The sequence below is a fragment of the Halichoeres trimaculatus genome, unplaced genomic scaffold, assembly GCF_033239565.1.
Source record: "Halichoeres trimaculatus isolate MK-OKI-2021-1 unplaced genomic scaffold, fHalTri1.1 fHalTri1_scaffold_15, whole genome shotgun sequence".
Taxonomy (NCBI): Eukaryota; Metazoa; Chordata; class Actinopteri; order Labriformes; family Labridae; genus Halichoeres; species Halichoeres trimaculatus.
In genome coordinates, this window is record NW_027437193.1 from 16,331,384 (window position 1) to 16,354,131 (window position 22,748).

The window sequence follows — 22,748 nt, forward strand, 5'->3', positions numbered from 1 at the left end:
CTTTGGAACAGTGGTTATCTCTCAGGTGTGAGTCTCACTTGGCACCACTTCTTTCAGTGCAATGAATCTAGCTGCCAGTGAGTAGCACCTCCTAAAAGGTTTTAGTGAAAGCCCAGCGAGATGAGCTCACGGTATTATAATACATGTGTCATCTGAGGAAAAGATTTGAAAGTGGCAAAATCCTTCATGTGTGAGCTTTCAGTGTCATGTACGATCTCTTCTGTGAAGTGCTTTTGCAAACACACACACACATGCACACACAGCTGTTCTATCTCTTTCAAACCACCAGAGGTGGTGCTTCAGCACTGGATATGATGCATTTCTTGCATGGTCAGTGGGCTACTGTCAGGGCTTGCGTGCTCCTTCAGTCTTCTTGCAAGTTATTCTCAAAAGAAGTATAAGAAAGAGTCTGCTACAAGTTGTGCTTTGTCTTCCCAGCTGGAGTGGTGCATCCTCAAAGGACTGCTAAGACAATCACAGCTCAACTCTTGCCACAACTATTGCCACATTGCTGTGATTTTGCAAGAAATACTCAAGAGAAACGGTATCCAGAGGGAGTGTGCTTCTGGGTCTTCTTTAAAGTTTATTCCTGTCTTGCCCATAGTTTCCACTGATTGCAATGTCATACCAGCACCTCACATTACAGTAAGAGAAAAAGAAGTCTGTTTTGGATCTCTTTTTAAGTTTGATGAAGTGTCACTTATGTTATGCGTCCTATGTATCAGTTTGTCATATTGCTGTCATAAAAGAATGGACAAGGTTGGTGAAGGAAGCCTGTTTGACATTTTCTCATGTTGAAGTACATGAAGGGTTTTCACTTTTTGCAGCTGGGTTACTGCTTTTGGTGAGTGTTAGTCGCTTAGTCGTGTTTGATCAAATTGAAAAGTTCCACCTGATGAGTAATTTCGCTTTGAATGCAGAATAATTTTATTTAAGTGTGGAAATTTAGCTGTGAACGCTTACCAGAGTTTAATTTTTTTTTTCTTTTTTTAACCAAAGCGCTTCATTTGATATGAGTTTTGAATACCAGACTTATATAACATGTTTACTTGGTGGCTGAGAACAGCTCCTTTGTGTCTTGATCTTTTGTTTACTCGCTGAAATCTTGAGCCATCTTGCTCACAGTCTAAGGATGCAGTGGTGCATCACAGGCAACCTTCTAGCAACCAGGATAAAGAGGCAACATAGGTAGAGACTCTCTTTGTCACACACAATCCGTAAGCTATGTTGTGATGATGTTGCAGTCGGCCAATGGGTTCCTAACTGAGCGATATAACCCCGTCTGTTTGATTGTCAGTCATGACAAGAAAACAAAATTCTCTTAAAGCTTTGGGTGGCTACATTGATGTGATGCAACTCTGCTGTTCTTGGAAACAAAATATCAACATGACAGTCATAGATTCAGAATCCACCTCGAGAGACTTATTTTGTTTTGTTCACACAAGCAAATGTGCCTGGGGGGTGTACATTGGTTACTCAACAAATTCCTGCCTTATTGGGGGGTCAGGCTTGCTTCTGTTAGGTCTGACCCCAATTCCACTGTTTATCATGCTAGCCATCAAGGGGGCACTGAATTTGATGGCCAGGCATCCTGTATATCATTCTACTATTTCTACTTGTGGTAATGGCAATGCAAAGAGTCCAGGAAGGCAACCCCAAACTTCTTCTGGTTTTCCCCGAACTAGTCAACAAGGCCCTGGTTTTTGACAATACATTGGCTCCTGTATGGATCAGTACAGTTTTGTACAGGTTGGATGGGTAAAGCCTGACGCTGTTTGTGTTTCCACGGCCAGCCATGCCCTTCTTGGTAGGTGGCGTGTAAGCAGTGGCACCATCCAAGGGTTTAAACACACACACCCTAGCTTGAAAGTGACGTTCTTGTATACCCTTATACCTAAGCAATAAAACAGCGACACCCAGTGGCATAAACATGAATACAGCTTGACCTAAAAGATACATGAATATGGCTCTTACGAAAGGACAGCAGTGTTTCTAGTTCCACCTTCTGGGGTCAGGTCAGTATGTCTGTCACCCCAACAGAAGGGTACTAAAAAGTTGGATGGGACGGGTTGGTTGTTTGGGGACCTGTACCAGTTTTAGTCAAAGGAAATGCCACAAAATGCATGCCATACCTAGACGAACCAACTTGGTGGAAATGGGGCTATAGTGAGTCCAAGGGGAGGGACTTCTTATCACACCTGGGAGTCTCTTCTTAAATCTGAACTTGGGACTCCTGCTGCAATATTGATCACTTCCAACCATGTTGTTTTGGTGATGTCACCTGCGACAGTGGCTGACATTAGTTTAGCATGCATTTTAGACCACAATTATTTGAAATGCATTTAGAAGTCTTAAATGTATGATTTATCCGCCTGATGTGGCTTATGAAAGTAACACAGTAGATCACACCTACTTGTTGTGTTTTCCTTGTGTGCGTTTTTCGCCTTGTGTTTTGAAATACTTTATTTTCACACATTTAACTTTTTCATCAGTGACTTTGATTCACCACTCCCTTATTCTTTTTTTGCTGACAAAGATGAGACCTGCATAACTCTTGATAATACATTTATGAAGGTGTGAAAAATCTTGACTGAAGCAGATGGTAACCCATGTTGAAAACTTAACAACCACTAGATTACCAAAAGCAGTTGGCATAGGAGCTAGTACGGCAACAGTGACTGCTGACAAATGTTTGGTTATGGTCCACTTCTGCCTTGTTTCAGGATATAAACATGGTCAAAAATACCAACAGTCTACTGCTGGGATTTTTGAACAATAGACATTCGTTTCGCCCCACCATCCAGTACATAATATGTCCCTTTTGCCGTCCAGACAAGGGCAGGTGGATGTTGTGACGTCATATGCAAAAGGACTACATATGACCCTCAAGGGCCATTCTTTCAGGCATGAACAAGCCAAAACCAAAATGCCCAAAACTTCCCTTAAGCCAGTAACACTACTGCTTTTGTTGTCTTTATTGGGTAATAAGCTCTTTGCTTCTTCTGTAGGGGTCTCTGTTACTATTGGTCCAGCTGTGGCTCAATGGTTGGGATGTTTGTCTCCCAATCAGAAGCTTATTGGGCTCTCCAGCTCTTGTTGTCGCATGCCAAAGTGGGAAGAACACTATGCCCTGAATTGCTCCAGGTGGTCTATCAGTCATAACTGGATTGATTTGCAGCCTTTCTCTTCTGATATGAATGTATTAATGAGTGAATGTGATAAGTGGTGTGAAAGGGCTTTGAGTGGTCTTATATTTTGCAAAAGGGCCACCTATTAACAAGTTCACCAACCACTTACCACAGTTCTGACAATGTATCCTTGGGTAGATAGCCATACTGTAGTGTCTGATGCTGGTGCTCCAGTTTGTTGGAGCGGTTCCTCTATAAAAAGATGAAAGCCGCCCCACAGGTTTTCAGAGTTTCCTCGTGGGCCAAGTCTTGGCAAAGGATTTTTTTGCCACAGCTTTTTGGGCCTTCAGACCTTTTTGTTAGAACATTGGTGTCAGCAAAAGGTGTAAGTGAGATTCATGCCTCATCAGCGACTGGAGCATGCATCGGCTATTTGAGGCCATAGGTGTGCCACTTAGGACTTAGGGGGGTCACGATGTCTGCTGCCTGGGTGACCCTGCATAGTCTATCTTTGAGTAAGATTTGTGGTGCTGATGTCTGGGCCACACTGTACATCATTTCACTATTTTGACAGGGTTAATGTCCCTGTCTCTCATGGACATCTTGGACGAGTACCCTCTCACTCAAAAAAGCTGGCTCAATTCCCATTGTGATGAAAGGGATACGCAGTTGGAACTACTGGGACTCTTTAAACTTGTGTAACATTCCCAAACTTATAGAGCTGGGGAAGAAAATATCTGGATTGTCCCTTTAAGATCAACTCACTGGGAAAACAAGAGGCTGAAAATGATGTAATGTCATTCAGAAATATGAAATAAGACCTACTCATTAAAGTCCATGTTGGTTGCACATTATTCCTTTATCTGTGTGCTGTGGTGAATGAAAGTGATACAAGATCAGATACTGAGCTTAAAGAAGTACATATAGAAATACAAGTGAGTAAAACAGTGTTTTATTCAGGTGAAGGAATACAAACAATCTGAACACCCCATTAACAGGGTTTATATATTTTAGAAACTGCATGGACAATTTCCTGACATTGACAAAGCTATATATCCGCCTATCATGAGTCTCACCCTATGAATTACTCATCACAGTCGATCGGGCCAGTGATGACTCAAATCTTTAGCAAAGGACAGCTGAGTCCTTCATAATGACCGCGCAGGGAAAAAAAAGAACACGACAGTTTGTCCGAACAATCCCAGCATCTGCACATGCCTCCGCGCGAGAGCTCACAATAAAAAAGAGCATCAAGTCCGATAACTCCACAGAGAGGCACGGCAGCACGGTGAGAGTGGAGGAGGAGGAGGAGGAGGGAGGCGGTGTTTTGCAGTCAAACCGCAACAGCGCTGCTCATACCGCTCTCATCTGGCACACACACACACGCACACACACACACTAACGCACACACAGCGGCGGCGGCGCTTTGCAGCACGCAGGAGAGCTCGTGCTCAGAAACCTGTTACTCTCTGCTCATGTGATGGCCGGTTGCTGCGCCGCCGAGTCCCCCTCCTCCTCTCTTCCTCCTCTCCCTCCTTTCCATCCTCAGTTTAAGTAGCGGGCGACCTGCGCTCCTCGAAGACTCGGTTTTGGTGTCTTAATGAGGATATTGCGACAATGGTGAAGGACAAGGCCGAAGACCGGACGCTTCAGTATCAGCAAACTTTGGTGAGTTGCGCACGAGGTCATGGATGGTGTTTTGCGTTAAGTGTCAGACATGTAATAAATATAGCCTACGGGTGCCTGGTCGGCCCGAGGATAGAGACACATCTGCTGGCTATACAACTGGGTCCTGTATGAGAACAGAAGGAAACCGTCTGCAGCTTTTTGCATTATTTCAACCCCTCTAATGAATATCCCCTAACAACAAATCCTGTTAGACTTTTCTGGCTTATTAGTGGGTCTTCTGGTCTGCTTCTCCCTGTCCCTGCTTTTCCTTTTTTTTCTCCACACTGATCCACAGGTGTTGCATCACTCTGAGCCTCAGCCTATCCCACCTTAATAATTAATTCTTATCAAATTCAAATTCACTAAACCATGCCAGATTAATTTGTTCAGCTTGAGGAAGCGTATGTATGGCAATCTTTGATCACTTTATGTACAGACTAATGGATCTTTATTTTGGGTTAATAACCTCTAAATACAAGATTAGAGTCACACTTTGCCCCCCCCCAGCTCTCATATATTTTGCTCACACCCAGTGTCTATGCTATCTCATCTGTTTCTCCTGCAGATCTTGCACCCCTTGCTCACACCAACCACCTCTTACATACCCCCCCAGCCCCTCCTGTTTGGTTGAGTGTCCCTTCATCTACATATGAACCAAAAATGAAGTGTCTCTGAATATTAAGTGCCTCATGCACCAGTTTTTCTTGCTAATGTCATTGCAGGACTGACAGTGATACCCTGAAGCACCATTGTGGGAGATCTATAGTCAGATAAAGGGACAGATATGCGTGCAGATTTCAAGTGCCCTCTTCTCTCTTTTCCCTCTGTTTCCATGCATGTGTGTACTTTCACATGCACTCAATTTATTGCTTCATCTTCTTGCAGTTGCGATGGGCCTGAATGGTACAGAGGTGTTTTTCTGCTCTCATTGGTGTGAAGATCAATGCCAAGTCGCGTGTCTCGGAGTAAAAGATCAATAGTAATGTAAAATGGCAGTCGGAGTCTCTAAGGATTGGAACGTGCTGTCTACCTCCCTCCCTTTGTCTCTTTGACCGTTGCTCTTAGATCAATGGCTTTATTATCCACTCCCTGTGTACCAGTCCATTATCCCAAAAATAGATGCATGTGTGTCCCTGTGTTCTTGCACATGCAAGCAATTGTGCTGCTCATGTCCTGATACTTCTGAAGGAGCAAAGTGGCAGCACTATTCGCCAATTACCCTCCCACAGGCCAAAGAAAGCATCTGTGTTTTCCTCTTGGAAAACTGAATGACATGTAGAGATAAATCAGATAAGCGAAGGCTCTCTGCGTGTCTCGCCATCGTAGCTGCGCTCTAAAATTGGATTCTAATGTTGACAAAGGGATCCTCCGTGTTTTATTGTTTGCCTTCAGCAAGATTCAGAAGATTTCTGGTCATGTGATTGTTTGAATTTTCAGCAGCACAGAGTCACTTGTGCTGCAGCAGGACTGTGTATAGGACACGGAGCACATAGAGAAAAATAGAGATCTTTGTAATAACTTCTTCAGAACAAAAATGGCACTTTCTTTATTCCAAGCTGCTGGGCTAAAAATGTCTTTCCCACTCTGATATAGCACATTACAGGCAATAATGTAATTTTATTATAGATTAAGGTGGATGACCATGGTGTTTGACAAGGAAATGGAAGAAATAGATGAATGACTCCTCTTGGTGCTTGGATTTTACAATCAGTGAGCTCTACAGTGACAACTCATTAAGATAAAATGTGGTGGGCATCATATGCGACTAAATGATTGATTAATTAAGGAAGAGGCCATGATTACATTTCCATTTGAGGAAAGTAATTAAGAACAAAAACAATCATTTAATGTGTTAATGACATCAATTAATATTTTTTACAGCAGTAATGTTGTTATACTCTTCACCACTGCAGCAAACAGATTTCCTGTAAAGCATTTTACACTCTAACCCCTCTGAAGCCATTATGGAATAGTAACAGTAAACAAACAAGCTATTTATAACCATCAATAAATAAAAAGGGTGTAATGACCCTTTGTTTCAGACTGAAGGTGTTGTTTTCTGGATTCTGTGTTAAGATGCTGGATCCTTCGAGTAATGACTGTCAGAAAGCAGCCAGGCTCTGGTGCATTGCTTCCACAGCTGCTGTCAGGAGTGGTGCATGCTGGGACAGCAAGGCAGCAGTGGTCTACAGCCATGGCATCATTTGAGAATGGAGCAGGTAAAGAGGAGAAGACAGCTTGTGGACTGAAAGGGAGGCTGGAACAGAAGCTGTTGTGTTGACTTGTTGAAGTGTTGCAATCTTCCATCATTCAGCGATGTGGGAGGTCTGAATGTGTCACAGGCATTTTTTCATGTGCAGGTTTTCTCCTGTCAGAAGCGTGTGGGCAAGCCTACACTATAGGTCTAGGCATGTACAGTTATTTCCTATATGTATGCGTGCGCGCGTGTGTGTGTTGAGCTGGAGGTAGTCGTTTACAGCATCTTCGCATGTACACCTGGCAACACACAAAAGGCTAAATGAGTGAGTGTGTGTGTGCGTGTGTATCTATGTATGTGTGTGCGAAGTTTCTGTCATAACAGATGTTAGAGGAGGCATGTTCATGCCCTTCCAGTGGCAGGGGGTTTGAGATTTTGACTGCGGCAGGCATCAAAGTCATGATCCACCTGAACAGGAAAAGCTGCCCCCTCACACCAGCCCCACCCCCTACCTTAACACAGGCACTGCAGCAGCGCAAGATATTACATATAGTTAACAATCTGCTGCATTTTCTGATGTATGTGTGTGTTTGTTTTTCAGCATAAGGACATGCCACTCAGAATAAATCTGCTCTGCTGTGTGCCTCTTCCCTACATATGAGGAGAGGCTAACACAATCCATATCTCCTCTCTCAGCTGATTTTAACTGAGACTTTTTTAAAAAAATTCTTGTTCCTGGTAAAAACACAAAAATGTCTAAAAGAACGATACCAAGTAACTTTGCCTGAATCATTTTTTCTTCATAAACTTGTGCATCTTTGTATATTTGCGTGCTGTTATCTTGCATAATGCAGCATTCGGACACAGATTGTCTCCTGAACAGCAGTGAGAAAGCACGCTTTGCACAGAAAACTGTTCTGTGAGATCTGTTGTCTCTCTCCTCTCTTTTGTATTGTTTGGTGTAATGTGTCACCGACCATTTGGGTTGGTAAATATGAGCATGCTGTCAGCAGTTTTACTGCCATTACTTTCAAGGATTAAAGTGTGCTAACTGTACATCTCATTGCCATTTGGTGCAGCTATAACGAAGAGAGTCCTTGTGCTTTATGAAGGAAACTTAGATATGTGACCAGAATTCAGCTATCACACAAATCTTTGTGTATCTCAGCATCTTTCTCTCCCTCTGTCGCTGTCACACACACACACACGCGCACACACACACACAAAAGTGAGGTCTCTTCGGGGGGTTTGGTTCCTCATAGTCAGCATTCTGTCTGTTCTCACAAACAGAAGCTGGCTCAGGTCCATTTAAGGTCCTGTCACTTCCAAAGAGCTGTTACCTGCACACCACTGAAGGGTATCCTGCCGAAACTGCAGACGCAGAAAATCTATCTTAATTCGTTTGACTACTAAAATAGACCATGCCTGCTGTACGGTACAGTGTGATCACACATCCAGCAACTTTCATTGAAAAAAAAAGCATAGCTGCTGTTTGGGATTGAAACACATCACTGACATCTTTCAGTGAATGGGTGGCATAGTGAAATTTACAGTGGTGAAAAAAGTATTGAAACTATTCAATGAAATAAAAGTCTCATGCTTTGTTGTTTTCTTTGCTCTTTGTAAAATGGTCTTCTAAATAGACCTGACTTATAGAGATTCATGAACATGTACAAGTAAATTTTTTCATTGCTGCATTTCCTGTGTTAAACTCTAAATGGGGCTGTTATCTACAAAATAGAAATTCTACATTAGAGATGTTAAAGGTAAATATATATTTAAACTGGGCTCTTCTTCCTTGGCTCAGGGCCAGCGGCAGCACACACCCACAGCTTCTGACCGTGACTACGTGAACACACTCACTACCTGATCCACCACCTGTAGCATCGCGTTACTATGTGGGAGAGACTCGAGAGCCGTGCACCTGACTTGGCAACTAGCGTCGCTCTTCATTCCATGCTGCTCTCCACTATCGTAGCTGCTCTGGGATAGCTTCTTCCACTTGCTAATCAACACCCTAAGTCACTCGCGCACTGGGATTGCATGAGATAACCACCTTTACTGTCTGCCCAGAAACATCCCGATACAACCAGAATGTCAACATAGAGGCAGAGGAGAGGGTTTGAGGCAGACACAGACATTGACACACATTTACAGAGGCCCAGAAGTAATGATTGAGAAGGATTATTCTTGTAAAAGTTGATATTCTATTATATAGGAAAATCCTGCAGACTACCTTTAATGGTGTTAAGCTACATCATAAACTCCCCAGAGAAACATTCATCAGGTTATCAGTTGACTGAGCATCTTTCTTTTCTGGTTTTATGAGATCAGACTTAAATTTGAAACCAGTTGAGACTCCCCTGCTGGCCTTCGAAAAGAAATAAGGTTTAAGACGTTCACATCAGGTTCATTTTTTGATCCAAAGGGGACTGTGGCCACCGCTTAAATAAAATCCATTTTGGCACTCAACCTCCAGCAACTAGTTAAAATGAACTTTTTTTTTGTATTGCATGGGGTCTGCCTCCTTCTCTGATTCTGACTCTAACAGCGGGGGGCAGCAAACCCTGATTGTTGTATGTGCCATTGCAAGTGCTAAGCCATTCAAATTTTATTTTAACCATGGAATCATTGAGGCGTTATGAGATTCTTAATTTTGATTTTTTTTTTTTTTTATTTTGTTTTGTTTTAAGCACAACTTCCAATAACGACTTTAAATTACCTTAGGAGTTAGGATGATTTCCTGTGCCTTTAAAGCCCTACAGTAGTGCTAAATGCTGCAAAGTCCTGCACTCATGGTGGATTAAGATGAGATAGGACTCCTTATCTTGTCTTAATGTTGGGATTCTGTTAAGAAAATTTTATTAACATTTACGGGTCCAGACCTGTGAATGGTCTTGTAAAGTGTCTTGAGATAATGTTTGGTATGATTTGGCGCTATACAAATTAAGACTGATTGATTGATTGATTGATAGATCAGGAAGTCGGGTTGGTTGACACTTCAAAGGCTTGCTGAAAGCTGGTAGCGAGAAGTTATTTGAAATGAGCCTTGTTTTCACAGAGCGTCTGAGTTCAGTTCGTCTTGGTATGGCACGCGTTTTGTGGCATTTCCATTGACTTATCCTGGGACAGATCCCTAAATTACAGACCTGTACCATCTGAGTAGTCTACTTAGAAACAATCACAAAGAGAACGGATTGCTGGATGTCTTCCATCGTTTCTCTTTGTTTAGTGTTGCCTAATTTTTCTTTGTTGGATTTATTAGCCGAGTACACTGTGTCACGCTGCCATGGCCTCACGCTAGTGCAGCTATTGGCATCTGGGTAACATACCCCCTACCAAGAGCGGGCACGGTTGGCTGTGGATCAGGCTTTACCGTCCCAACCCCTACCAAACTGTACTAATCCAAACCAGACCATTTGTTGGAAACGGGGCTTTTCTATCAACAAAATGTAACGCATTGGATAGTTTAGGCCAATGCCTGATTATCTGACGCTTTAGATACTGTTCAAAAGATTAACATAAACAACTCTTTTGATTTCACATGGCATTACCCCTAGCTGATATCTTCTGAAAATGACTTCATTTTATCAACACAAATCATATCTGATGTCTTCCGTGTCAAAAATTGATCCCTCTAAATTAAATAAATGTTTTGCAAGGTTAATGCTAATAAGACTTCACACGCTTGTTTGTTACTTTACTCTGATTATGTATCAGGTTGTGCCACTGATAAAATAAGTGATTTTCACTTTGCCTAAAAAATGTCCACCAATCAAAACGCACAATTACGTTAAAAAATTTGAGATTTTTCTACGTTTGTTGGAAATACTCTGGATGATCTAACGACATCAATAACCACCGAGCTGCAGTAATTTTAGAAGTTATTAAGGAAATGTTTTTTGTTGACTTTAGCTGAAGCCTCAAGGGAAATAAGGTCTTGGCAAATCTTTGAAAGCATGTCTGCTTTGCATTCACAAAACCACATATGGACCTTTCACGCTTTCTTTAAAGTTCAGATCCTTCTTATTTTAAACCTATTGCCAACATTTATTTGTCCAAACACAACCAGCCCCCCCTCCTCCCAAATCTTTCTCTGAAAAGATGTCACCCTCTCAGCTTGATCCTTCAGTCTTCCTGAAGGATCAAGCTGAGAGTGACTCCCCCCAACACCCCCTACACTTTGTGCTGCTTTCTTGTATAAGAGTGCTTGTGTTTGGTATCCACTTGTGTGCAGCAGTCTACTTGACAGCATCAAGGTTTTTCACGTTTTTTCATCCTGTGAGATCCAGCTTTGGTGAACTGCTCTAGAAGCAGCCTCACCAACATATAATGAATATAATTTACTAATGTAAATGAAGACAGCAGGATGAGTCAAATTTGTCACTTTGTCCTCTAATTTAATTTTCAATCTTTTTTCCTTCAAGGATTCGGGACTCAGGTTAGTCAAAGCACTGGAGTCTTCCTGTCTTTACCCTGGTGGTCTCATCAATACACCCTCGGCTCATTTAAGTAATCACACCTCCTCAGCAATATGTAGGAGTTAAAGGTCTGAAGCATCAATCTTTGTCTCTGCAGTGATGATGGGTCCTTTCACTGTCACGTACTGCAAAAAAGAAGAGATTAAAATCTTCTTATGAATATTTATTAATAAAAAACAGCAAGGACAAAAGTTTTAGATGTTTAAGCCTTCATCATTAGGGTGTCAAATATTTGTCCTTGCTGTATCTTTACAATGAATAAATTATCCCACGGAGCCCTTGGACTTGCTGAATAATAAAGAACTTTTTTCTTGTCTATTGTGCAAAGCTTGCACATGGCTTGACTTAGAGCAAGGTGGCACAGTGAGTGATGTGGCAGTAAGGGCAGGGCAGGGGAGGGTGACACATTAGAAAGTTTGGATGGATCTGTCACAGTTTTCTCTTTTTTCTTTTTTTCTGAACAAGATACAAACAGAGAAGGACATTTTATTATTTAATAAAGTAATTCATTATCCTTTACTTTCAGGAAAACTGTGTGATAGAGGCACTTTTCCAAAATTACCTGAGACCTGCTCAGTCTGTCTGCTGTAACTTGTGCTAAAAATAGCCAAAATGTAAAGGGAGCCACGTTATCCATCAGAGCTGAATACCGAGCTCCTTTGGGTAATGTTGAGACAGTCTTTGCTCAACACTTCTACACTGATTTAAAGGTGATTCTGATGAAGACCATGAATTGAATAGCTGGATGGGGTGATGGGGTCTACTTTTGTGCATTCATATCAGGTAGCATTTTGCATTAATGCTACTAGAAATATTAAAAAAAACAACAGTCAAGACAAAAACAATGTAGAATTTGAAGGGAAATGAATTCCAACTAAAACTATATTTCAGTAAGATGCTAACACTGTGTAATTTTAGCACATCCTCAGAGGTGTGAAACTAAAGCTAGCATTAAGCCAGCTAGCAGTTTGCCAGCTGATTGTAATGAAATTGTCTGAATTGTACTGTCAGCTGTTTTGTCTCATCTGTTGGAACCTCCTTGAATATGAGAAATCAGTTAGTATTAGTTATGTTTGCAAGATAATGAAATATAAGAATTCATTGAATTCTGCCATTAGCTTGACTAAAGTTAATTGGATATGAAATCTAGAGAAACTTCTTGGATTTTAACTTAAAGCTGTCTTTTCAGGCCATCTGTAAAACTTTTCCTAATTAAATAACCAAAAAATGTCTTTAATTTAGCTGTGTTGCTTGATTTTTTTTTTCAGACAGTTGCCTAACATCTACACAGGGGGAAGTTGTTTTTTGAAGTACATGTGAGGATTTATTCAGTGATCTTTAAAAAGTTACACTTCTGTGTAATCCACGATTTAAAATTAGATTATCAGAACAAAGTGGTTTTGAAATGGTATTTCTCAGTTTCCTTGTCCTGGTCATCCAGGTCTGGATTGATTTATGGCACGCAATGAAGATTTACTAACATTACAGGTTATGTACTCATCTTAGAGAGCCTGATACTACTCTACAGTATGAACTGAGTTTACAAAGTTTGCTTGTTGTCAAGTTTCAAATAGGGATGCACGATATTATCGGCACAATATCGGTATCGGCTGATAAAAGCTTAAAAAACACGTTTATCAGTATCGGCAGATATGAAAATTTCTGTCAATATGCACAGCCGATAAGATGCTATTCAGTTAGGATTATTATTATTTTCAATCTGAAAAATAAGCTCCTTGAATAAAATGTAGCACTTCATTTATTTGCACTGCAGAGCTCTGTGTCTGTCACCAGGTTGTTACAGTAGCTCTAAAATAATCAAATGCAACTTGGTTATGTTTAAAAATGCATTGTACATTAAAAGTTCATGTGATCTAAAGAAATTATTTTTCTGTATTTCAATACTGAATGTCTTGAGTTTGAAAAAATAATACATTTCTTATTTATGGTAAAATCAAATGTTTTCTGTCTTGTTTTATGTGTGTTTCTTAAACAAATAAGACCGTCACAATAAGAGTAACATATAAATTCCAGTACAGGATAGACTTAGCTTTCTTTACAGTGAAAAAAACAAACAAACTTGTGATTATCGGTATCAGTATCGGCCAAAAGGGGTTTCGATATATCGGCATATCGGATATCGGCAAAAATCCAATATCGTGCATCCCTAGTTTCAAACAATACCAATACATAACTATAAATAAAAACATGTCCTTTTTTCATCTGGCAAAAAGTTGTCTCAGACAAAGAAAAGTAGTGTTGAAAAGAAGATCCAGTCTTCATTCATGTGCTTCAAAACAAAAACACGTCTTTATAAGAGTTACATCCTCACAGTGGTAATAGTGCTTATGGGAACTGGAGTCTTTATCCTGGAGAAACACCAGCTTTCCTGCATCGTCCTCACATACCCCTTTTCACCAAGGTGGTTCAGAGCTAGAGCCAGACTTAGCACCAGTTCTTTGGTTTTCCACAGACTAAGCACTGGTTGCTGGCTCTCAAATAAGCACCAACTCTTTGCTGGGCCAGCAGAAAGAACCACGTTATGTCCGGGGCTACGGGCTTACGTCAGGGGGTGTGGGGGGCGGGATTATTGACCAACCAAAGCAGAATAAAAACATGGAAGAGTGCCATTTTTAAAAAGACAAGTTTAGGGTAAAGGAAACAACAGAAGAACGTGATGACGTAGCTCTCTGGCTGGCACCCGTTAGTGGAAAAGCAAACGGTTCTTGACTGGTTCATTCACTTGAACCAACTGCGAACCGGCTCTAGCACCAGCACCAGCACCAGCCCTGGAACCAGCTTGGTGGAAAAGGGGTAATAGAGCCTTTAAATGGTATGACAGATGTCTTCAAAGTAAACTTACGAAAGAAACCTTTACCAGGGGAAGGCAAAAGATGGAGATGAACACCATCACCCTCCCACAAAAACAGAGCAGGAGAAGGATTAATTTAAGAATAATAGAACTTAAAGGACATCAACAGTTTTCTGACAGAGCTTAAACGGAATAAAATTAGAGGTGAGAAATTGACAAATATATATACAGTATCAACAACTTTAACTCATTGATTGATTAGTTATTTTCTTGAACTATTAAAGATGAGAATAATGTGTGAGCCAAGTTTAAATGATTGATGAGTGACTCAGTGTGTAACAGTCATCCGTGATGCTGCTGGCTCTCAGGCTACCATCCTCGTCCAAATTAAGACTCGTCTTACAATTATCTCCCTGATTGTGTAAAAACACATTTTTTGCCCCTGTGAAAGTAATTTGGAAACTACTTCCTGCAGTTCTCACCGCACAAAACAAGCTAGTTGCAACCTGCTTCAAAGCCAAAGCTGAACTGGTGTTCATACTTGTGATGTAGGAGGTGAACTGACTAATGAAGGTACAGAAGTCGGTCACATGGGAGGTGAACTGGTTACAGAAAACAGCTCATTTAACCCACAAGGTGCCACCTGCTGCTTACCCAGGGGGCCGTGCTCCAGATGGCTGGTGACTCCTTTCACACAGACCAAAGAAAGAAACATTAACCCGGCCCGTTTATGCTCCCTGTGGGTGTTTGTCTGGTGCTGATAGTGAGTTCTGTGTCTATACTGTATGTGTGGGTGCATGAAAAAATGCCAAGACCAAAGAGTCAGCTAGAAAGCTAGAAAGTTAAAATTTAATGTCAGTGTACTCGACTGCCCTAGTGTGGCAGGGATGCCATCCGTCGTCCTTTTCACGAATTAGTTGATTGGTTAAGATCCTTAAAGGTTGATGATGGTTGTTGTAGTCTAACACAGTTTCAATGACTCTTTTTGGGTGGTTCGAGAAGGTTGAGGTGCCTCCAGAACTAATGTCGTTTGGAGTTTTGTGTATTTGCTGTATCATAAGGTGGATCTTTGTACTGAATTAGCTTTTTTCTTCCTGAAATTAGAAACACCAGATGTCATGCTGCAGGCACACCTGAATGCATTAGAGTTAAAGGAAACACATTTAAAACAGTGGTGTGAAATCTTCTGAGCTGTCACATTAAAAACAAAAAAAAATCACAGCTAATATTACGGCAGTGTTTATATTTTAGATTGAAGTATAGATGGCAGTTTAAAGGAGTTAGGTCTGCATTGAATCAGATTTTTACAGTCCCTAGCTCAGTCTACATTTACACATTTGCATTAATAGCTTTTTTAACCATTGCCAAAATCTATTTCCGTTTTCCTCTCTTGATATGTTTCTGCATGTCCAGGAGCTGCTGGTTTTCGTCAGCTGATTCCTCTGGGATGCAGCGTATAGATTGGGCCCTGCTGCTGTCTAAATGTGATGTATAGCGGTGTCTTCCTTAAACGCTTTCCAGCGGGTTGGAGGTTACGGTGGAGGGCTATGACGGCATGGCTCCCCTCTGTTCTCGACAGAAACTATACCGCCGCTCTGCTTTCCCTCTGCACTGCCTGTTCATGCGAGCAGAAAGAGCGAGTCTGGAGGAGTCGTGATGCCCATCTCAATGAGGAGGGTGGTGGTGGTGGGGTGGAGGAGTGCGAGTGGGACAGAAAAGGGAGGTGGTGTGCAGATCAGTATAGGAGCAATGTTGTGAGTTGTAGCCATACCCAGAAACCTGGAGGGACTGTTATCAAAAAATAAAGAGGGGGAGACGGAGAACAGCAGTGAGCCTGCAGGAGTCGTGATGCTCATCTTAATGTGGCAGAAACAGATCAGTGTTTGAAAGGGAAGGTGAAAAAGCTTTGAATCATGGTCATGCATCCAGTATTGTTAAACTGCTTTTTTTTCCCTTAACAGTCAGGAGGTAACATCTCAGCAAAACCTTCTGCTCATTTTCACAGCTGGGAACTGGTTTATGCATGCCAAACCAGTCATTTTCACATCTCTGTGCTGTGTATCCAGTTGTAATGCGACCTTGTGATTTCTCAGCACAGTTTGAGGGTGTAGCATTACTTTGCAAATACATCGCCTCTGCACAAAAGCCATCTCAGCAAAAAAAGGCTCAGGAAGTGACCTTCAAAGATAAATTAATACAGCGCCAGTTGTAATCGTGCTTTTTTCACAAGTGTTTATTAAAAGTTCAGATGAGACTGTCGCTGGATTGTCATCTCTTTGATTTGGTGTTTGGAGCAGATTTACTCCTCTGCTCAGTCAGGATCACCTCACCACTCGACACAAGAGCCTTCTGACTTGAGGAAACTGTCCTCACTGCAGCTCTTCCTGAAAGAGAAACAGAAGATGCAGCCATAATCTTTGATTTTCTGAGTTCGGAATTAATCCTTCTAGTGGTCACTGAAAAAAAAAAAAAACTGAAATCTTAGTGTTTGTCTTATTTAGAGTAAAAAAAAAAACGTCTTTTCAAGCTTAATGAGCCACATTCACCTGACTAGTCAATACAAATTTCTTATTTCAAGTTATTTAAAGACAAAGATGAGGCCTTAATTGCTTGTAACAAGAAAAGTAATCAGCCGATGGCATAAGAGAAAAGTTATTTGAACAAAGACATTCTAATTTCAAGAAACTTGACAAGCACATTTTTCGTATCCCAGTTGTACCCATTACAAGCAATTTAGACCTCATTTTTATCTTTAAATAACATGAAACAAGACATTTCTCTGGACTGGCCTGGTGAATGTGGTTCTTACAAAGTTTAATAAAAAAATATAGGAATGAGGAAATTTTAACGTAAATTAAGACACTTGATAAGATTTCAGGTTTTTGCAGTTTGGCAGTGAAGTGGCTGCTTCTGATTTTCTGCTGTGTGCAGATTTATAATCAGGTAAATTTTTGTTTCTTTAAATTCAAACTTTATTGTAAATCTATAATAAAGTCAATTGGCATAAGAAACTTTCGTGAAAGTCTTTCGATCCTCAAACACCAAGTTCTGATATGGAAAAAACATCTAACCCGGGTGTCCAAGACAGCAAAGGCAGATAAAATGCTTAACATCTACTCACGTTGTCTGTGGCACAACTGTTCACAGGAATTAGTGCTGCTGGGGTAACACACTGCAGTAGCACAATGGATGAATACCTGGAAAGAGTGTACTTTTACTAAAGTGGGTTCAGTTAAATCTTAACGTAATTGTTGAGTAATGCTGCATGATAAAGTGTACCGTGTCTTTCTGAGGAGTGAAACTGTTTTGATCCACAAACGTAAACATTTTCACAATGAAACGTTTGTGGTGCGTGGGGTAATGATATCCAGAGCGGTCGTCCACTGGCACCACTCTGGTCAAGTACCGGTCATCATGGTAGGGACAGCTGGAGGCAACAGAGTCAAAATCTTAATGGGAAAGATTAAAAAACAAAGAAGAAAACAATTGTTTCTGTTTTATACCCGTTAATTAGGAGGTCCCACTGTGGCAGGCTTTGAGGGTCAGGGGTTGAAGTGGCCCAGCAGTGCTCCAGGTTGAGGATGATGTTGGGGTCAGATCTCTCGACAATGCTCACCTCCACGTAGACTGGTTCCCGCAGCACTTTGGTAACCGGGTAGTCTGCTGGAGTGTAGAAGGAGCTATACGCTACCTCCTCTGCAAACAGAAAACAGCTTCAGCTCACAGAGTCCTGCATGGTTTTCACACTGTGGAGCCACTCACCCTCCGCACAGCCCTTCGCGTGACACACTCCATTCCCCAGTTTCAGTTCCACTCTGAGGGGTCCCGCAGCCGCCACAGGCACTGGTGGAGGAACGGCATTCACCTCCATGACGAGAGCCTCCACAGCCTTACCAGAATACTTACACTGGAATAATAATCTGCAGGAAAAAGAGCAGAGGGCTTTACAGCTCGGGAGACCTCGCAGGGTCACAAATGCAATAAAGGAGGATCGATTTAGCACGCTTACTCAAAATGGCTGTCCCTGGTGATTGATCCTCTGGGTCCAATTCCCACCTCGTATGAGGAGGACATGTGGTTCTCATACACCACATAACCCCCCTCCTCCTGTGGGGAGGCAACAAATTGAATGCAAATGAGTTTGTCTGTAAGGAATTTAGACAATGCATCAGAAATGAAGCTTAAAGATGAAAAATTCACATCAGATTTGCAAATGTGAGAATTTGCATTTTCAACAATCATACAATTGCCAGTGGATCTTTTGGATCTGAGGTACACTGAGTCATCACCAGCTGGGTAAACTTGTGTGTATGATTTTTAATTTATCATGAATTAATCAGTCAGACTTCATAAGTTGAAGTTCTCATGAGGCAGTCAAACTAGGGACTCATCACCTTGATTGTCGTTCCACATGCAGTCACTGGGAACTGGAAAATGGCAAACATAGAGGTGTAGTCAACAGGTGAACACAGGGGGTCATTAGTTTCCAACAGGCTGACTGACTCCACATCTATGGGCGGAAGTGTGGCATCTCTAGCCAAGACCACTACGAACTGGCCATCCCTGGTACACTGCACCGTCACTGGGAGAGAAATGAGAGATGAATTTTATTTGCATTTTCTCAGATATTTGACTCATCATGAAGAAGAGGCATGAGAAACTACATCAGAGTACAGATACCTGCTTTCCCATAGTAGCACTGCTGCCCGTCATAGCAGCAGTTTATGTTTTCACACTGCTCAGTGGTGATATCTCGAGCACCACACTGGATCTTCTCCCCCTCTTCAACCTGGCACTTATCAAAGGGAGCTGGAGGTGGAAGGACATTGGATTGTTGCTGGGGCTGCTGAGGAGGAAGAGGAGGTTGATGTTGCTGTTGAGGCATTGCCCAGTGATGCTGGGGAGTAACGTTACAAACCAAAACTGCAACCACCACAACACCAAACAGACACCTAAACCACTCCATCATGGTGTTTGTAACAACACACTGGGCCACTCTGCGAAAACAGCATCCACAGCTAAGGAGAAGGCTTTATACATGATTGATTATGTATGGTTTGCTAAGAACTCCGCCTCCCGTCGTTAGCAGTCAATAGTATGGCAGCCCTGCTGAGTTAATCAGCTGGGAGCTGACAGGTGGAGCTTATTGTCTGCTCATCCATCTGAAAACAAATCAGCACATGACTGTTGAGTCAGAGCTGAGTTGATTTGTTTCCCTCCAAAGATTGATGTGGAGTTACAAAGAATTTTTTGTACATCTTATCATGTAATCTGTTTCTCTCTGAGTTTAAACACTGATGAAATTCTTACTGGGGACAACCTCTGGATGTGTGTCACCTATACAGCAACCTGTTAAATTTTTTTAAATATCTCTCACTTGCACCGAGGGATGGGTACTGAATTAGGTACTTTTAAAGGTACTGACCAAATTCTGTGAAAAGACTTTGAGGGAGTGGAAGAGTGGGCAATTTTCCATGTTGGACATTAACACAGCATTGCAAGGTTATACACTGAAAAAGAAATTTGTTAAATTGAAAAAAAAAAAAAATTCATGATAAAAAAAAAATGATATTTTTTGAAAATACATGGCAATACATTTTTGAGAACACATATTTTCCATTTACAAGAAGCAAAATTAAAGAAGCAAATTTTAAATTAATTTACCGTCTCTATTTAACTCCAGTAAGGATGCATAAAATATCCAAAGATATCTCTCCAAACTGTCCAAGATGTAAAGCTAAAGAAGGAACATTTATGCACCTCTTCTGGTATTGTGGTTTGTTGAAAAGTTTTTGGAATTCAATTCATTTTTTTCACAAAAAAAAGTATTAAAAACAGAATTTGATCAAATACCCAGTGTGTATTTATTAGATAAACCAGTTTTTCAGTTTGATCAGAAAAAAGCAGATTATTAATAACTATAACATATTTTGCCAAAAAGTGTATTCTTTTATATTGGAAAAATGAATTCCCCCCGACTTTTAAGATGTTTCTTGGGAAGATTTCTGAATTTCTACCTTTAGAGAGACTGACTTTAGAAAAAAATAATCGGGGGTACATTTTTCAAGACCTTTGGCTCCCTTCAGCAACCTGCCTGGAAAATTTATCAACTAAAACCTAAAGGACGTACCTGGGGGAAACGGAAAACCAAAAAGGGAACTTGTAGAGACAGTAAAGCTTAAAATTGCCATGTATCTACTGTACTCCATGAACTTAACCCTGGATTAGCAATGGTTGTTAGTTTATGACAAATCTGCATTTTATAGACTCCTGTCAGCACAAAAGGACTGTATGAACCTACATGTATGTTTTGGTTTAAAATGCTGTTCTTGAATTTTCATGTTTGTTTTTTTTATTTTTTTCTATTTATTTTATTTTATTTTATCTATTTTATTTTTTATTTTTGTTTTTTTGTTGTTGTTTGTTTATTTGCTCAGTATTGCTGTATTTTGAGTTTTTATTATTTAACTTCTCTTTTCTTTCTCTACTTTTGGAATTGTCGTAAAACAACTCTGTCTTTTTCATAGATAGTTTTGTTGTTTGTTGGAGGGTCTTTGGGTGGGAGTTTGGCAGTGTACTGGTTTGTGTGTTTATATTTTCGTTATTTACTGGTGGAGGTATAAAAGGTGAAAATGCTAATAAAATTTATATGCAAAAAAAAAAAAGATATTTTTTACCTCATACAGCCAAAAAAGTACCGAAAAGTGGTACCATTGGGCACTGGTACCGATTACCAGGTACCAGGCATCAGTACCGTATCGTTTCAAATTTGAAAGGTACCCATCCCCACTTGCACCTTATGTATAAAAGTCTTCTTTCCTGTCTTTCCTTTACAAACAGATGTATGGGCGCTACACCCAGGAGCTGGGGGTGTATGCCAAAGAGGAAGCAGCCCGCCTACGGGATGGAGGAGCACGGGATGGCGGAGGACTGCGGAGGAACACCAGCGTCCGTAGCCGTGCTGCAGATCTGCTGGAGTACGAGAAAGACCCCTGTGCAAAGTGCCAGTGTAAGTGATGTTCATACAACAAGCTCTAAGTCTTCTCCAGAGCTGGCAGGACAACATTTGCAGACAGTGTTGTGTTTCAAAATGATGTGAAGGTCATACAGAGGAGGCCTCAGTGCTTGGAGGCTAAGTGGTTCCTGTGGTTGTGTGTTTTGTGGCAGATTGCAGTGCTCCACTAAGTGTGAAAGTTGTGTGAAAACATTGATTTCTTGAAGTACAGCACAGCAGATTCCTGACACGAGGGAGAGGATGTAAAAACAGTTAAATCTGTCTGAGCTGAGCAATGACCTGCAGCCAACGAGGGCTGCCTCAATGTCAGGCTAACACAGCCCCCTCTGCTGGCTGCCAGTGGCCCACCATGTCTGAGAGGAGTCTGTGTGAGCCAATCTCTGATCTGAACTGTCAGATTATTTTATGTCTAGTCCTCCTAGATGAGTGCAGATAAGAGAGTGGCACCAGAAAAGAGCTCTCCTTCAGACTGATGTGATCAACAACAACAAGAAGTCTTACTCTGCGAGAGTGTGTGTCTGAATCCCCGAAATGTACTCATTCTTATTCACCCTCAGCCCTAACCTTCATTTTTGCGCGTTGCAGAAATAAGTTTGTTTTTCTTGGAGTCAAAACAGCAGCAGCACTCTCAAAGGATCATTCATCCATACTGAAAGATCAGAGCTTGTTTCTGCTGTAGAAATGGCCTGTGTACAAAAAAAAATCCTTTTACGCTGACGTCTGGGGATTATCCTCAGTAGCAAGGACAGTGTGAGTGTGAAATGCTCATCACAATGTCATTTTCCAGCGTTACATTGTATAAACAAAGTTTTTTCTCCCCTTTGGATTAGGGCTTCTGTCTGTTAACAATTTCAGTGCATCTAAACAGCATTAGCTCCTGCAATCCAAACCTTTAGAAGGACATTAACTGTTATTAAAATGCTAGGTGTTTATAGTTTTTTTCATTTTAATTTCATTTTACAAAGAAAATAAAATAACACGGTCCATCTTTCTGAATGACAGAATTTTCTTTTTTTTTTTGTTTTTTTTTGTTTTTCATGATATTAAAGAAAAATATTTTGAAGGTTTTGGCTGTTAATTATGATTAACATGCACATTGTGATAGAGGTCACCACCTTAGCATCAAAGCATTTCAGGAATAGTTACTCTGTACACCGACAACAAGTGTGAAAAAAATATTGATACAGCAATATATCGCAATACTTTGACCTCTGATACAATGTCAATATTTCAACTGTGAATATTGATATTTTTGTTTAAAAAAATACATATTTTAGCTGAGTTGGAAGTAAAATCCAACTTCTGCACCTCCACTACAGTAGATGGCGCTGAGCTACTATGCTGTATGTTGCTCATAGACTGTATAATAAATATTACCTCAAAGTATATAAAAAATATCTTATTACTAAACTTTATGATATGGTTTTGTTGCTGTATACGTGAATTT

General features: G+C 40.9%; 2 protein-coding genes across 7 annotated transcripts in view; one reads left to right on the forward strand and one right to left on the reverse strand.

The window, feature by feature from the left end:
- Positions 1-22,748, forward strand: part of clcn2a (chloride channel, voltage-sensitive 2a) — a 69,528-nt gene that overhangs the window by 2,597 nt on the left and 44,183 nt on the right. For 5 of the 6 annotated variants that reach the window (XM_074688362.1, XM_074688368.1, XM_074688363.1 and 2 more), the window contains exons 1-2: positions 4,411-4,796; positions 21,127-21,295. In XM_074688362.1, coding sequence (XP_074544463.1) covers positions 4,746-4,796; positions 21,127-21,295 — 220 coding nt within the window. In that variant the 5' untranslated portion in view covers positions 4,411-4,745. Of the gene's footprint in view, positions 1-4,410; positions 4,797-21,126; positions 21,296-22,748 lie in introns of those variants that run through there. The other variant, XM_074688366.1, reaches the window with a different exon arrangement.
- On the reverse strand, positions 16,505-19,318 carry LOC141804767 (zona pellucida sperm-binding protein 4-like). The gene is made up of 8 exons (XM_074689382.1): positions 18,967-19,318; positions 18,681-18,868; positions 18,296-18,393; positions 18,049-18,206; positions 17,790-17,982; positions 17,566-17,713; positions 17,408-17,483; positions 16,505-16,670 (listed from the first exon to the last, which is right to left on the reverse strand). Exons 1-8 carry the CDS (start codon positions 19,253-19,255, stop codon positions 16,555-16,557), a joined length of 1,266 nt encoding a protein of 421 aa, XP_074545483.1. The 5' UTR covers positions 19,256-19,318; the 3' UTR covers positions 16,505-16,554.

What these genes read in the sequence shown, in the direction of transcription:
- LOC141804767 (XM_074689382.1), bottom strand. Translation starts at nt 19,255, where the DNA reads ATGATGGAGTGGTTTAGGTGTCTGTTTGGTGTTGTGGTGGTTGCAGTT. An exon ending in CATGTGGAACGACAATCAAG is followed by an intron (nt 18,394 to 18,680) that starts GTGATGAGTCCC and finishes GCCTCCCCACAG; the next exon opens with GAGGAGGGGGGTTATGTGGT. An exon ending in ACCAGGGACAGCCATTTTGA is followed by an intron (nt 18,207 to 18,295) that starts GTAAGCGTGCTA and finishes TTTTTCCTGCAG; the next exon opens with ATTATTATTCCAGTGTAAGT.